At 41.3% G+C, this 17,318-nt stretch overlaps 1 protein-coding gene across 12 annotated transcripts in view; it reads right to left on the reverse strand.

Moving 5' to 3' along the window:
• The window catches only part of RSRC1 (arginine and serine rich coiled-coil 1), a 117,578-nt gene that overhangs the window by 76,388 nt on the left and 23,872 nt on the right, over positions 1–17,318 (reverse strand). For all 12 annotated transcript variants that reach the window (XM_046898527.1, XM_046898526.1, XM_046898521.1 and 9 more), the window contains one exon: positions 11,838–12,008. In XM_046898527.1, coding sequence (XP_046754483.1) covers positions 11,838–12,008 — 171 coding nt within the window. The remainder of the gene's footprint in view (positions 1–11,837; positions 12,009–17,318) is intronic.

Here is a 17,318-nt window from a genome sequence, read left to right on the forward strand (position 1 = left end):
CAAAGTCAGACCTTCCTGATCAATCCCTTAATCCATTTTGAGAAAGCAGACTGATCTTGCTTTTTCGATTTCTGTCCAGGAAACAATCATCATTCCCAACATAATTCACCATTAAATGGGCCTTGTCTTACGAGAACTTCAGCAGCTGGAAGCAGATGAGGAGCAAGCCAGGATCCAGGAGAATCACCAGGACATCTAACAGGCTTGCTCTGGGCTTTCCATTTGTACCGTGGAAGTCACTGAAAGCATTTCCCAGCCTCACCCTTCATGGATCTTTAAAGACGTTGCTTTTAGCCTTATAAATAATGCATAAATTGGCACCGGAAATGGAAATGATTCCAAGAACTATTTCCTCCAGAAACATCTTCAGCTCACCAGCAGCTAGGGCTGCTACAATGCAAACTGGGAATAAACCAACGTGAGGCTCAAGTACTGCTGCTACAAAAAACCATGGCTAGAGATAACACACTCTCAGTGTTGATGGGTCCTTCTGTCAAGCTGAAGATGTTTTATTCCAAGACCAGATCATAACAGAGATGAGCTGTTAAGAGCCTACACACCTGCTATATTAAAAAACCTCTGACCAAAAACAGACTGGGAGAAGCTCAGCAGACCGGCTCTAGTAGTAGACTTGGGTTGGGCAGTCTCCTCCACAGGAAGGCCTGAGGACATTCACACTTCAGCAAGAAGTTCTTCTAACAAAATGGTTTTATAGCAGAGAAATGAGCCCTGCTTGCATCCCTGGCAGCACCCAACCCAAGCTACCTAGGGCAGCCATCCCACCAGCCCCAGGCTGTCCTGCATCCCAGTAGAAGGTCGCATCACAGCTGGGATCCACGCATGCATGCATCCACTCTTCCCACCTTCCTAAACTTGTGCAAACGTGTCCAAACCTACAGCAGGTTTGATTTTTGAAAAGAAGCAGAAGGTACTCTTCAACCATGCAAATACTTGTTTTGGTAAATTCATTACAGAATTTCATTACCAAAACCTGTCATATTTCAAATATATATATATACACACACATACATATACACACACACACACGTGTATATATACACACACACTATAATGTAAAATTGCATTTGACAAGAAAATGTTTGTTGGATATTTTTTCCCCAGCTGCCTGTTGTTTGCTTGCTCAAAAGCAGAGCTTGTTATGTTCGTTTTGTTTTTCTTAAATGATTGCTGGGGACTCCTCTGCTTTAGTTCCACGATAGCGAGACCCTGGCTATATGGTTAGGTGATTACTGTATCTCTGCAGTTCAGTATCTGCAGGGTGTCTGAATGCCACTAACTACTTAAACCCAGTAAAGAGATTACAGCTCACGCTAACTGGATTTTCACAGCTCCGTATCATTCAGTTTGGATTCCTCATACACAGATTAAGAGAGTCCATTAAAACAACAGTCAGCTGCTCCCAAAGTGCAAGGTGCCTTGATATAAAAAGAGCCACATGTTTACATTCAGGGAGAATGTGAGTGTGAGTGTGTAAATGAAATATTCTTTCAGAAAGAATACTCTATTTGAGGAATTATTCAATTTTAAAACCCAAGATAATGCAAATTATATAGTTATAAAAGGACAATCATGGTGGTTGGCAGTTTCAGAGACTGCATAGTTTTGAAAACAGCTTAAAGTAATGTGTGTCTTTGAAGATACAGCCTTCAAATGGATTCCCAAATCTACTTCTGCAAATACAAGGAATAGGCATGCCCTCATAGTACGTGAACTGAGCAGGGAAGCTAATTCAACAAGCATCTCTAACTGATAGAGCTATGAAGCTAGAACACAAAATCTATACTTTTGTACTTCCTACCACTACTAAGTTGATTTTCCTCTTTAAAAGTGTTTCAAAGTGCAGAAGCGATACAGCTTCACTTAATAACAGGTGTGTTTGTGGTTCATGTAGGTACCCAGGCCACTAGACAAGGCAGGGGTTTTTTTTCCACACTTCCAAATTTAATTCTAATCTGAAAACACTAAAGAGGAAGGAAAGGACCCATGAATTCAAAGCGCACCTAACAAATTTCACTCAGTGAATGCTTACTTCTTCCCAATCACTTGCAATAAAGACAAAGGTACCACATTGTTGCTTACAGACTAGTCAGAGATAATTATCAGAATTGATACAAATCAAGGAGTTACTGTGGCTAAAAGCTATTTGCTTTCTGGACCTAGATGTTCAGCGACATCCATGCAGTTGTGCCCACAGCTCACACATATGTGCTCCCTGCCTGGAGTCCATGCAGCATTTTAGAGTCTGTTAGCAAAAGGCAAAGAAATACCATATGCTGCTGCCTCAGTATCGCAGCCCATTAAATAAATGAGCATCCTTTTTAGATATAAAAGGGGATTTTTAGCAATCAAAAAGAAAAACAAGTCTGACACAGCCCAAACAACAATAGCAACAAATCCAGGTCAAAGGCAAGTGACCCCAGAGCCACTCCAGGCATATGGGCAGCTCTTTCCTTTTCAGAGGGAAACATTCACTGTGCTTCCCATTAGCCTTTGCCTGGCTTCCTGTTGATGAAGTTGTCCTCACTTGGCCTTTCAGTTCCTCTTAAGTTCCAACAGGTGAATACCTTCTGCCAGCAAACCCAACTCAAGCACTTCTCTGAAGGCTCCATAGGTCTGCAGGCACCACCTGCACCGTGCCCTGCAGCAGCAGGGTGGGAACTAACCCAAATCACTTAATGCCTTTCAGCATAAAGCCATACCTCTGAGTGGGCAAGTTATGAAACCTGCATGTGTAAAGATGATCTCAATGAACCACCACGATTACCTGGGAAGTAACGATGCCTTCAGTGACCTGTGGATTTGGAGCCCTGGAACATCTCCAGCATGAGGATGAGGAGGAATAGGCTTCCTGACACAATCTTGCACTGACTTCAAAGATTTTGGACAAAGTATTAGCTCAGAAATAATCCTTACTTGTTATATTTTGAATCAAACTTACAGGTAAGCTATTTGTCCTTTGAACTCCAACTGCAAAACTAGCATCATTGCACAATACGAGCTTCAGGAGCTTCTTTAAAATAAGGACTAAAGACAGCCCAAATAATTAACAATAACTGATGAATTAGACTGAACACAGTGCAAATTAAACAAACGTTGTAGCACCCTGAACATCAATTTATATTTGTACATTTCTGCTACTTAATAAATGTATCTTGTCATGTAAAATTTTAAAGAAAAGGCCTTGGAGTGACAAAATCAGTCTCAGTGTGACAAAATCCCATTTGTAAGTGAATAGAGATGATTGAACACAAATACCTTAGGCCAACAACTACAGAGATTATGTTTTGGAAGCAGCATGTGCATAATTGGATCAGATAAACAGGAACACTTTGCAGATTTTGAGAGCCACCTCTTGTTGCAGCAGAGGGTATGGGAAGCGATAAGCTACCAGTGGCCCTTCGCATTGTCTGGCCTATTAACATAAATGCTGCACCCAGAGGAATTGCTCCTGACCTGAATTGAAGCTGGGTAATTGTTGGATGTGTTAGACCCAAAGACGTTGCGGGACCATTTTTCCCTACTTACATCACACGCTATAAAAGTGAAACGTGAATCAGGACCATCTTCCAAAAGCTGAACGCTGTAGGAATGTGTATTTAAACTGAATCTGTTACAGACACTAAAGCCAGAAAGCGATCACTCACCAATTAACAGAAATAGAAGCAGGCAGTGAATGCACAAGCTGTATACTCACCAGCTTTCCATTGGCAAGGCTGGAAAGACAGGTTTAAGTGCTCCAAGCCACAAATACATCATGGGAAGAATGAAATATTCCTTAATATGAATAAACAACAGTGTTTTACTCTAAGGCAGTACATTATTGGTTAATTATACCACCTTATCTTCCCATTTTCGCAAAAAAAAAACCCAACAAAACTGATATATCATGTAAAAGATTACATAATAATTGCTAGCTTTTTCAACAACTGGTCTTAAATGCAAGAATTTACACTAGAAATGGATCCATTCCAAAACTTTGTGCATTAGAAAAGCATTTGCTTTGCAAATAACAACCCATTCTATTGTAACAGAAACATAACAAACAGCAGAGTAAAAATGAAAAATAAATAAGGTGCTCCTGCTTACTGTCAAAGCAACATTTCTCAGAGCAAACTCCAACTTTCAGATGCATCTCCTTGCTTTTTAACAGCAGCATCTCACTGTTCCTCAGCACGCTGAAGGGATCTCTCCTCTCAATCAAACATTTACCCTTCGCCACTGGTGAAAGGCAACAAGATCTCTTTACAATGTCTCGTCTTTTTCAATAAATTTTGCATGAAAACATGTTACCGAAGCACAAAGTTGCCTGCTGTCATGTTGGAAGTATGATAAATGTTTAATGAAAACAACACCACACAGCTTGGTGTCAGACAACAGCTATCACACAGCCCCGCTTTGATCTGAACAGACACTTAAAAGGAGTTCTTAGCATGCTTTGCACCACAGAACTCTATAACCTATATGCAAATAGGAGAAAATTATCATAAATGACTTCCTGCTGCACCGTGTGCAAAGAGGTAAGGAAAACATGGCAAGTTCCATGAGCATCTCAACACCGCCAAACTCTGAGATACCCAACGTTCCCCACTTGCTCCTAACACCTCCTGCCAAGCCCTGCCAAGCTCACCCCTGTGCTGCCAGTGCTCTGGGCCATAGCCAGCAAGGAGCATGAGAAGAAAGGCCCACAAGCACTGTGCTGAAGTGACACTGAAAGGTCACACAGCCATCACAGAGCATTCTGAGTTGGAAGGGGTCCATAAGGATCACTGAGTCCATCTCAGCCAACACCAGGATCTGCAGCTCTCCATTCAAGGGGAATAGTGCACTTAAGACATGAATCTTCAGCACCATAATGCTTCTCTGGGTAGTTAAGCAGTTGTCAGCCCATTAATGCAAAAATGCATTGATAGCCTAATAAGGAGCAGAAATTAAACGGGTGGTCGGCTTTGATTAATGGCACAACATTTCTTTTTTCATAACAACTGAAAAGCTGCTCTTAATTTATTCCATTAAAAATTGTCAAAAACACTTTAGAAAGTAATTCAGAATTCTCCTGCTGAGAAAGCTAAGGTGAAACCAATAAATCTAATACAAGTTATTCAGAACTAACAAGTTTCTTGTCCCCCAGTCCAACAATGAACAATGATCCTTATGACTACCACATCCCAATGCCTTAAGAACTTAAATGCTCTTACCCCAACAAAGAGTTGAAACACCAAAATTGAACAGCATGCACACACAGGTTACTGAAAGCATGTATGCAAGCTGCTTTAAAAAAAAGTGAATCTAAAAAAGCACAAAAGATGAATGCAATGATTCAATTAGCAAAGCTGGTGGCAAGACACTGCAGCAGTAGAAATACACATTTAAGCAAAGCACAACTATGGATTACCAGCATGCAGAAGTATGTGGGGCGAGTTATGGTTACATTCAGAAAAATGCCAGTTTACCTTCACTTGAACTGATCTTCATGAGAGAAGTTGAAAAAGGACAGGTTCAAGGAGCACAGGCAGGAAGAAGCCAGCTGTCAAAGCAGCCACATGAGGTTTGCAGACTGCTGAAGCACCTCTGGGTCTGCCTGGGACACCCAGACTGCACCCAGGGCTGCGCACCACAAGCTCTTCCAATACTAGACCAGGAATAGTCCATTTGCTATAGAAATACTAAAAACTTCCTACATTTAATACCTCCTCAGTAAGGTTACACATCAGGAACAGTTACTTAAGTGGTATATTTAATATATCCAAGAAAAAAAACACCTCATTGCACATATAAGACAAAGATTTTCCTGGTTAAGGAAGCCACTCTGCAACACTTAGGAAAATGTTGCAGTCTACAGTGTATTTTTAAAAGGTCACTAATGTCCACGAGTCAGGATATAGTCTAGCTAATAGTGTACTGGTAATTGAAAGACCACGGAATAAAGAGCAAAGCTTCCAAACTGGAGAACTGCATTAAGCTTTAAAGCCACAAAAAAAATAGGGGGGAAAGACTAAGCTAATTGAAATTAGGGAGAAATCAGAAAGAGAGAATGCTATTTGAAGGGGGAAGAGAGGGGATAGGAAGGGTTGCTCTATTTCTTTGGAGTAAATAATCACTGCTTTTCCATTAAATATTATTATTTCTTAAAACAAGTTATAATGCAGTAATGCTATAATATGATGGAAAGGACAGCAATAGTAGCAGAGTGCCACAACTCTAGGCTGCAGCAAAAGAAAACAAGTCCCAGTGCAGCAGCTATGGACACAAAAACCAAAGAAGAAAACCTGCCTACCTTTGGAAGGCCTCAGGTAGGCATGGATCTCCAGCAAGATACCTTTGCCTCCACTGCCAACCCTTAAATGAGGTCTGGGAAGGGATGGATCTGGCTCCACCCCTTCTGGTGGCTCAGGTACATTGCATGCACCTGAGCTCCTTGGGTTGGCCCTCCTTCCCACCAGGTGTTCCATCACTACTTCAAGACATGACAGCATTTCTGCTACACAAGTAGAGGAAAAAAATGAAACAAAATGTGTGTCAGGTGCAGGATTGATGAGGACGTACCTCATAGGCAAGTATGGAAAATCCCATTTTGGGTCCAACTGGTTGCCTGCTTCAGTGTTATCCAGGAGAACAAGAGGCTATAGGCACAAAGTGCACATATACATCACATTTTATGTCAGACAAAGTATGCTGAGATTGTTTTGTTTTAGGAGAAGGGCACACGAGTCTAGGCGTACCTGGAGACATCAGCAGAAAGGATCAGCGTGCTAAGGTCTGAACCTCTCCCTGCTACAGTCTTCTGGAGAGCTCAGGTAACACTGGTGGTGTTGGCTCCGTCCTTTGACACAAAGGCACTGGTTCCCCACTCTTTATTCCATAGTTATATGTATATATATAAATATATGGGGCAGCCAAGTGTAGGACCTGATCAATTACCTTGAGAGAACAAAGAACACTAAAGCTTTGGATTTGTTTTTTTGTTTTTTCAAAAAAGTAAAATTTAATAAAAGAAAATCACTAGACTAGAAGTTACTGTTAAGTATTAGGCACCAGATGTCCAGTATGCACTATAAAATTTTGCAGAGTTAACAGAAAAGACCATGCATCACAGAACGTACACTGGCCCTTATTTTATCAGTTCCATTTTATTTATAACATCATAACATGCAGAAGATGTGCTGGGTTCTGTAAAACTACAAAGGTGTGGTAACACCCCAGAACTTGTCACTAAAACTTCAATGAGACCAGGAAAGCCACCAATGCCTGTGTTAAGCACAAAGCACCAGCACTGGCAGAGTTCTAGGACATAGGAATGGCCCAGAGCAATAACGTGCATGATATCACTACTGCAGTCATGGGTTGTAACTAGAGAACAACGCTGTTATTTCAAACAGAGAAATATGATTTGAAACTTGGCCTATAAGAGTGGATAAACAGAAAAGGCTGTAAGGCCGAGACAGTGCTTTTGCTTCAGAAATGCTGGCAACGGTTACTCAGCAAAAGCCATACCATTTCTTGGTTTCTTTAATACCTTTCCAGGCAAAAGGAATACAGTTCAAACTACTGCGATGGGATTAGAAGACAAAAGCACACTGATTAGTTCAGAATTCATGTAAAATGGAAGGAAAATGAACAGCACAGCAGCAGTCGGAGAGCTGCTTGTGAACACTTTTTGCTGCCTGCTTGTCTCCAGCTTTATTTTACACAGTCCTCACTGCAAATTAAATAATCCTGATCACCTGAAAGATGGATCGTCCTGTTGTTTATGAATATTTAGGGTATGTCAGCAGAACGCTTTTTGAATATGCATTGCTTTACCTTGTAAGAGAGCACAAAATTATTTCCAAGCATGATACACCTCTCTCAACCCCATCACTTTTCGTTTTTAGCCAAGTACTGTCAGATGCTGCACATGAGCTTCCCAACCTAAACTCAAAGCAGCTGTTACCACAGTCTCTCCACGATGGCTGAACAAATAGTATACCCATTAAAACATTTCAGGCTACAGAACAAAAGAGTTCAGCTGGTTTGCTCTGACGGTAACAGAGCCCATCTCCACAAGATAGCTGACACTCACCCAGTGTGCATGAAGTTTAGTGCTCACCCTTATTTACTGAATGCCCGGTGAAACAGAGCACCGGAGGGACAACAACTGGGTTACTGTGGCAGATTCTCTTCTGCTCTGGAAATCTGCCCAGATTTTTCTAGTGAAGACAAGATTTACTTTGGAAAAACCTAAGGTTGCCCTGATTTAAAAAGAAAAGCCACAAGCCCTTCCCCTCCCATGCCTACAAACATATAAAGTGCTGAAAATAAGGTTATCATTAGCATTTATACAAGACGTGAACAAAGAAGAACATTTTCTCCATAATTAGTGCAAAACTGACATTCTGACCCTCTACTTTAGAGAAACAGTCAAGTCTCAAATATATGGCTGCTTATATTGGATAACATGCAGTGTCGACGAGCCCAAGAACAAAGGAAAAATCTCAATTTCATCTCATGTATAAGGTAAGAAAGCACACAGCACAGTGACAGACAAGTGCAAAAATCCCAGCATCCACAGAACATGAAAGTACAGGAGCTACAGGAGGGGGAACAGCTGTTTATGAGGGTGGACAGTGATGGGACAAGGGGAAATGGTTTTAAACTGAGACAGGGGAGATTTAGGTTGGATATTAGGAGGAAGTTTTCCCCCAGAGGGTGGTGACGCACTGAACAGGTTGCCCAAGGAGGCTGTGGGTGCCCCATCCCTGCAGGCATTCAAGGCCAGGCTGGATGTGGCTCTGGGCAGTCTGGGCTGCTGGTTGGCGACCCTGCACATAGCAGGGGGTTGGAACTGGATGAGCATTGTGGCCCTTTTCAACCCAGGCCATTCTCTGATACTTCCTGAAGCCTGGTTTCTTCAGTCACAGCAAGTATCTTCGGAAACATTCAGAAGGAGAAGACCTTCATGATATTTAAAGCAGCTATTTTTCCAGTGAATACATTCCAAACACACATGAATTTAAATTGGAAACTATATCTGATTCCTTTACATGGAGTACCTGCAGGAATCCATTCCAAATACAGAGGCCTGATTTTTTCCCCTCTAAAAAAGAGTCCCCAGCTGCTGGAGTTTCTAGAAAAGCCCAACAGAACAGTCTTACAGAGCAGAACATTGTAGTGTTTGCTTGTCTGCTCCTGTGTCAGTAGGGCAAGCAGGGAGCTCCCAGGCCAGGCAGCCAGGTGTGGTGCTGCAGGGAGCAGCAGCAGTCGCAGGACCTGGTAAGACAGTCCCAGAGGAGAGCTATATTAAGAGTCCTAATTCTGGCCATACCCACAAGGGGACATCTGACACCACTGCAAGACAAAAACCTTAAATTATAACATATGCCCTCAAAACAAAACAAAAAAAAACCCCACAGAGGAAAACCAACCCGCTACCTTTAGCTGACCACAGTCAACTGCAAAAGGCTGTAAAGCCATCAGACAACAAAAGACTGCCTGGTGCTTTCTTCAGAAGTTAGCATCCGAAGCAAACAAATGCACAATTGAATATCATTACTGCTGTATGAAAATGAAGAAAACATGGGAGAAACTGACAGATTTACAAAAGGTTCACTGAGTTTGCACTCTCACCCTCCTTCCTACACATCTATGCACAAGGCAGGACAGGTGAGCTTCCCTGGCCAAGGAGGTCATCTCCTTCCAACGCTTTTCAGCCACAAAGAAAATAAACACATAAATAAATGAGAAAGAGGAAGAAACCTCAGAGCTTGGGAAGCTGGAGAAAGTCTCCTACAAAAACAGAACTGCAGTATTTCTGCAGTAACTGCAAATAGCAATTGACTCACAGAGCTCTGCATTCTCTCTTTCTAAATATGTTGCGTTGCAAAACCTTTAAATGCGATGCCGATACCATCTAAATCTTCAGAATGACAAATAACTGAAGGAAAAAAGCTCCTCAGATCCATATTGTCTGGATAGATACACTTTGATCACTATTTGATTAAATTGAAACACACATCCCTTTCTCTCACCCCGCCCCCAAAAGTTTATGAAGTATAGATCACATCAATATCATCCTGGGTACATTTCATCTTGTAGCCTAATAATGCTCTGCGTAAGAAATCCCCATACAAAGCCCACTGGTCTGTCCCTGGGCTCAGAGAAAGATGGACTGATGTCATACAACCTTTCTATTATCAGCTTGTACTCTGTGTCCTAACTACCTTGGACGTGTCCCAGACAAGGCATTTTGTTTTCAAATGTAGCATAAGCAATTTTCTAAGTTATCAAAACACAACGGTAAATTGTTTGCTTCCAACAAAATCGAGGCGCTCCTGAGTTCTTCCTACTGCTATCTGATATTGATCCTAGCAATAAAAGGACCAGGTCGGGCGGTATGCTAATAAAGCTCTGCAATATACTGCAGCATGATTTAAGACGTGCTTCCACATAAAGTCCAGAAACCTCTCACACACCAAATGTATTTGTGCTCAGTATGGATTCCTTCTCCGTTCAGAGCCCTAGAACCTGCTTCATTAAAAAGCAATTTTGGATGCAACATCCAGGCTTCTCCTCAAGTCCTCCAGAAGCACCAAACACATTCAGACTTCAGGTAAACAGGTAACAAGCTTCAGACATGCTGTAAATATCTCAGAGGCGCCACAATGTTTACACTGAATCCTACTGACAGCTGACAATATCTGCAACAGTAACTGATGAATGACAAAAAAAAAAAAACCAGAGGGGTCTGGGTTGGAAGGGACCTTAAATCCCCACCCCTGCCATGAGCAGGGACACCCCCCTCGGCCCCAGTCCCCAGCACTGCAGTAACGGGGCACCCCACAGGGGCAGCAGGGCCAGGGCATCACTGCCTCTGAGTGAATCCCCCCACGTGGTGCAGTAAAATTAGGAAAGTAACCCTCGAAATGCATGGAAGACACCATCTTTGAAGTTCCCAGCAGTGTATGTACTACAAATAAGAAAAAAAAAAATGTGCAAATAACTAATTTGCATGAATATTTACATAAACAATAACATAACCCAGAGCAGGCAGGAATGATATGTGAGGGACTAAGTAACCAGCACCATCACTCTGTAAAACCAAACAGGTAAGTGCAAGCTGTCTCCATGAATGCTGGCAGTGGATGCTGTTGTAGAAATTCCCTTTTAGTGCTAGTGGGAAAGCACCGAAGAGATTCAAGGAGGTTCAATATACCAGCCTTCCATCTTAAAGCCAATCGCATAAATAGAGCAAAGATAAACATTCCACTAAAAGTTGTAGGAGATTGAGATGTATAACACAGAGGTAATTACATAAACTGCCTTCTCTGAAATCTGAGAAAACAAGATTAACAATCTAAGTCATTTCAAGTGAAAATTATGTTGACAGCATGTTTTGAAAGGCAGTCCATCATTCAACCATAGCAAGTATATACACTGAAACTACACTTGGAGCTACAAATGAAGGCCAACTGAAATTTCTGTCAACACACAGGTGTCGGGGGGGAACCCACCACGCAGTGAAAAGCACTTTTTCATAGCAAATAATCCAGTACTCTTCATTTTTTTCCTTGTGATTAGAATGCATCAGAAAAGGAGTTATATTAATCCATCGAAGAAAAGCTATTAAGCGTATTTGCAAAGCAAGGGAAAAAAGAATCGTAAATTAAACTCTTGTATTGTTTAAAGCAATGCCACATTCCAGAATTTTAAAATACTAAGAATCAAACGTTTCAAAGACTTTCAATGATTTTTATATAAATAGCATGTATTTTACAAAATAAACTGAGGAAGACAGCACAAACCACTCCCTGTTTTTTTGCATTACTTGTCGTTTCACTTACCCCAGCTTCGTGCTACATGTCTCCTTCTCTTTGCCTTTGCCTTTCTCTTTTACTTTGTCCTTCTCTCTGCCTTTCCGCCGCTCTCTTTCACGAGACCCACTGTGAGTCCTCCTATGACTGGATCTTTCACTGCTCCGACTATAGGAGCGTTGTCGAGGTCTCGAGCGCGATCTACACAAAATCCATAATATTACAGTTTAGCAACTGCACATTTTTGACACTCTCTGCACATTACATTTGTTGTCTTGTCCAGTTATCTGGAACACACATTCAAATCATTTCATGATTTAGATTCTTTAAGTAAAATCCTGCCAGTTCCTCAAATACAAAAGTGAACAAGAAAGCACTGTTTCTACTCTAAAGGAAGAACGTAAAATTACTTAAACCACAATAGACAGCATTCATGCATGAACAAAGTAATCAGGTATTAACAACGCAGTCTTTAGGGCTGTTGGAGAAAGAAAGGATGAAAAACAGTCAATTTTTACACAACAATCAATTTCTCTCACCAAATAATCAAAGAAGCTACAGATGCTAATCAGTGCTTGTACTTACATACTAAATACTTTATTACCCACACCAATGTTCCACCAAAGGCAAAAACAGGAGTGACATTTACAGTGCCCTAGCTTTAGCCTTCAGTGCTGAGACAGGCACATTTTTTAATATCAAATCTAAGTCTGAAACACAATCTGCAGAGCATCTATGCACACGCCAGCTCTACAGGTCCAGTAGAGCAAGGAAGTGCATACAGGTGCAGTGGTTTGTGCACACACAGTCCTCTGTTCTTGACTGCAAGTTCTTGAGTGGCTCCACGATCCCCTGTGCTCAATCACCTTACCCATTCCTCTGTAACCAACCTGCACTGTTACTGATATACTTAAATGAAAAAAGATCAAGTGCTATTAGGATCTAACTGTCTCTACACATATCCAAGAGAACCTTTCATGATTCCCAATTTTCTAATTTATAATTTATCATCAATCAATACATCTCTGCTGATGGTACGTGAGCAGCTAAACACAACGCACACTCAGGAGAACAGCAACACAAGTTCCCACTAGTTCCCAGCACAACACCCATCCCCATAAAGGTTCTGATGGCACCTCATTGAAAAGTTTCATTAAGTACCAAGAGGGCTGGGAGAGAGAAAAAGGCATTTCATAGACCTGGATGAGAATTATTTAGCACCTTTCAGACTCCAAAGGCCTTTAAAATCAAAATCACATACAAGAGATCACTCAATTTTAGAAGCAACAACTGTTTAATAAAACTCAACAATAGAATAAGCAAAAGAAAATACTACCTCCAGATGAAGCTATAAATCAAATTGAGGAAGAATGCTGTTCTTGAGTCTGGAATGTGTCCAGCACGCTGGGGTTAACGTACCTACCCTCACCATTGTGCCTTTCAGACTAGCACCAGAGGTCAGAACCTCCGTTTTAGGTTTCATTCAGCAGATGGCATCTCTTGCAACACTATATCTTCTATTATTGGTCACAGTATTAGCACTTACACAATAGATCAAATTACCACTTAAGTGAGTGGTATATTTTCTATCTTGAGGTGGATTTTTATTATGTCATCACAAATTAAAAAGCATCCATCCACTTTTTAGGTCGCGGACAGAAGACGTTTTGACCTAAAAGAGTGTTCCAAGTATTAGATCTACTTTGGTTTTGTTTCCACAGCCCCATGGATGAGATCACTTGAATGGTACCCACGGCTTCCAAGAACTCTGCAGGTGAGATGCAGAGTCAGAATCAGCACGTGTGGGTACATAGAGCACAAAAAGCCCTATAGAGACACACATCAATATCGTTTGGCGAAACAACCCTCCTATCTAAGAGTGCAGTCCTTCAATAAAAAACTGAGGAACCAAAGATACCTCTTGCTGAAGAGGCTTACTTCCTCAGCTCACATCTGAACTTGATTTCACACCTACATTTCACAGCTGCAAGCAACAGCAAATTCAGTTTAGATTAACCGGATGCTCCAATTCCACAATTGTTTGCTCATCTAAGTAAAACAAACAGCAGGTACAATTCACGTGCAGAAAAACAGCTCTTAGAAATTAGAAATACATTTGTCACACTGAATTCGTTAAACGTAGACTTGCACTGAACACTTCCAGCAACACTGACAAACAGATGAATGTTTTCTTTACAGAATCTGTCCCTGTTCTTTCATTTCCAATCTTCTGTATCCATACAATTCATTAACCTAGAGTGATTAACAGTCATTCTTTATGCTTTGAGTATTGCAGTTATAAAAGACAGCTGATCCACTCTGTGTTCCCTGTTCCAGCCCCACAGGGTTAGTGTAAGACTATCAGTGGGATGCTACCATGAAAGTCTTAACAAAAATGTTAAGTTCCGCTCCACAGAGGCCATCCTTGCAGGACACATCAGCTTGGTCAGTCCCCAGCTTAATCCTGACTGTGGTGCTCCATCGTGTTACATATCTAATGGGAAACATTACCAAGCTGATCCTGAGTATGCTGCTGCTGCACCGGATAACGCCTGCAGAGCCTCTCCCATGTGCTGCTTTCCAGGAGCTGAGATGGACACTGTGTTCATCAGCATGGAGCAGGGCAGCCAAGGGAACTCCGTTACAAAATTCAGATCAAGAGAGCAGTAAGCACAACGATGCTTCATGCTGCTTCAAGCAGTTGGGTACCCAGCACCTCACCCCCCAGATGGGGCCAAGTTCAACCCCAACAAAGCAACGCTCACCCACACAGCTCCATCCCACCATGCTTTGCACAACACGGCCGTCTTTCTGCCTTGCATTAAGAGCCCCAAATCCTATCACATTTGTTCTAAGGAAGCTTCGTGCAAACTTCTAGGCCCCGTAATAAGTCCAAAACACTCAATAAGCACTTCGCAGTGGAAAACAATTTCATAAAGTGAAAATTGGAGCACGCTGAGGTTGCTACTCGGTGCCTAATAAGTTGCAGCACTTTCCCATTTGCAGCATGAATGAATTCACCTGCACGCTGCTATGAACTAATACTGCAATATCCTGCAGCACGTTCAGAAAGGGAAAGCAAGCTGTAACTTCACAGCACAGAGCTACGTGTCACCTGCACCAAGATGTCCTCCGTACACAAGCAGAAAGTTCGCAGATCAAGGGGAAAACGAAAACCTCTATTCCAACTGCTATTGCTATTTTTTTCTTTATAACCCCAATTATTAAAGTTGGAAAGCGTTTAAATTGTACAACTATGGGAAGACTTTAAAAAAAAAAAAAAAAAGGTGGGAAGTAGGCTGGCAGCACAGCCCCTCCCCCAGCACCCAGAACACCCACCCGCCATGCCAAAGGTTAAGTCATTTAGGCAAGTTCAAAGATCTTCAAAGGGCTCTTAGATCCAGATAAGCCCATATGTTACCAAAATTCTGTGAAAAGCTATTACTTTCCAATCTGCTTTTCATGTCTAACTTGCAGAACACACAGATGCTTGGCATCACTCGGTATCCCGAAATTCTCACACCAGATAATCAAGGCTCGCCAATAACTTCCCTATCTCAAATCCTACCAAACGTCTTTATTCCATCACCACTTAGTCCACTTGTAAAAATTGAAAGTATCCATAAAAGCCCATTCTGTTACTGCACAATAAGTGTTAATTTGCTAATTTCTTCACAGGTAATCAATTAAAATGTAAAATATTGGATAAAATTAGTTGCACTAAATTTAACAGCTGCTCCGTGAGCATAATTAGTTTCACAAGGGCCATATGTATTCTGAACAGAGACAGAGTTGAAACAAATAAGCAGATTTTAAAACAAGTTTGAGGAAATCTGCATTTAATTAGCAGGTGGGCACTACAACTGCATAATGTTTTTATACATTTATATTTATGAAGTGACAGAAGATCTAAAGGCTTTTTAAAATGGCGTTTATTGTTTGAATGGGAACTGTTTTGCTGCATGCTAAAGTGATTTAAATCCTTATAGCTCCGCTTTGAAAAAATCATAAATGGTGAAAGAAAACATGTGGAAAACTGTAAAACTAGAAAGAATTTGCGACAAAAAGCAGATACACATACCATAACCAAAAGGAAACTACACTTAATTAAATGTACACTACATCTGGAATATCAGCCTAATAAAACGTGAAACTATTAATTTTCATTGTTCTAAAGGAAATGAGGTCAGTGTCGTTTAGTATTTCCCCAATTATATTGCACTAAAGCATTGAGCTGTATCTTATAGCTACAATCTAATCTTTGCAAAACACTACGATCTGAAAGCAGCCACCGAAGCAGACTTCTTCAATAGAGGAATTAGAATGCAAATACAGGAAAGCTGAAATTAAGAAAAAAAGAGCATTCCTGCACTGCAAGTAAGGCTTTATTTTTTTTTTTTGGGGGGGGGGGGGGGGGGGGGGGAGGATGGGAGAACAGACACAATTTTCTTGGCAAATAACAATCACAGCTCCAAAGTTTCTGAGATGTCAAGTGCTTTGCTGGGACTCTTTTCCACCTCTCTCAGCTGGCACAACTCTTCGGAGCTTATCAGTAGCTCAATAACCACAAACAAAGCCCAACAAATTCACGCCTTTTTAAGACTTTAGCAATATATCACAAGTCTGGGAAAGAACAATGGAACAATCGCATTGCATCACGCCTGGATAGTCACACTGGTAATAAAGACAGCACAAATACGGCTCAGTGCAGCAGAATGACATGTTCTCTTACACAGCATATCAAGAGAAGTTTACCTGTTTAACTTAAAGTCACAAACACACTGCACAGGTTCTTGGGGAACGTACAACAAGTTCAAGCATCAGCTGCGGTTGCTTGAAGTGTGGAAGTTAACATTTTATTTTTCATTTGAACGTGGATACCACTACAGAGTCCCAGTCTTATTTTGTTTGCAATTTAAAAATGCATTTAAGGAAGTTATATATAGACAATACGGTAATGATAACGTATAGGATAATATGGCTTATATATTGCTAGAGTGAATGAAAGATGAAAACATGCATAAGCAGAGGGTCAGCTTTTAAGTCTGACATGAGACTGGCGCTAAGAGGAAAGATGTTGCTTCAAGCCAGCTGTTTAGGCAATCGGTAAGAGAAAACAGAGGTATTAAAGATAGTAACAATATCATCCACTGTGCTGGAGACAGGCAAGATGAAATATAAGCAGCAACAGAGAATCAAGAACACAGTTCGCAGAACGGGGAAAATGGATTCACCAGATACAGGCATCAACTTACTTCAGTAATAAACAGTTCTCCACCCATAAATCATGTTAATTACATAATTAAACATTTGAGGAAATTACACTCAAGCTTCCAGTAAACTGTAATTAAAAACAAACAAACAAAGCAGTGACTGAAATCTTGGCATGAGGAGCACATAAATGCAGCAGGACAGCAGAGCAAGCAGAAAAGACACTGCTGCTGGGTTTGGTTATTCTCAAGCCACCCCTTTGTTACCAGTCCTCTCCTTCTGACTGCACCTCCTGGGCTC

The sequence above is a fragment of the Gallus gallus genome, chromosome 9 (genome assembly GCF_016699485.2).
Source record: "Gallus gallus isolate bGalGal1 chromosome 9, bGalGal1.mat.broiler.GRCg7b, whole genome shotgun sequence".
In the NCBI taxonomy this organism is placed as follows: Eukaryota; Metazoa; Chordata; class Aves; order Galliformes; family Phasianidae; genus Gallus; species Gallus gallus.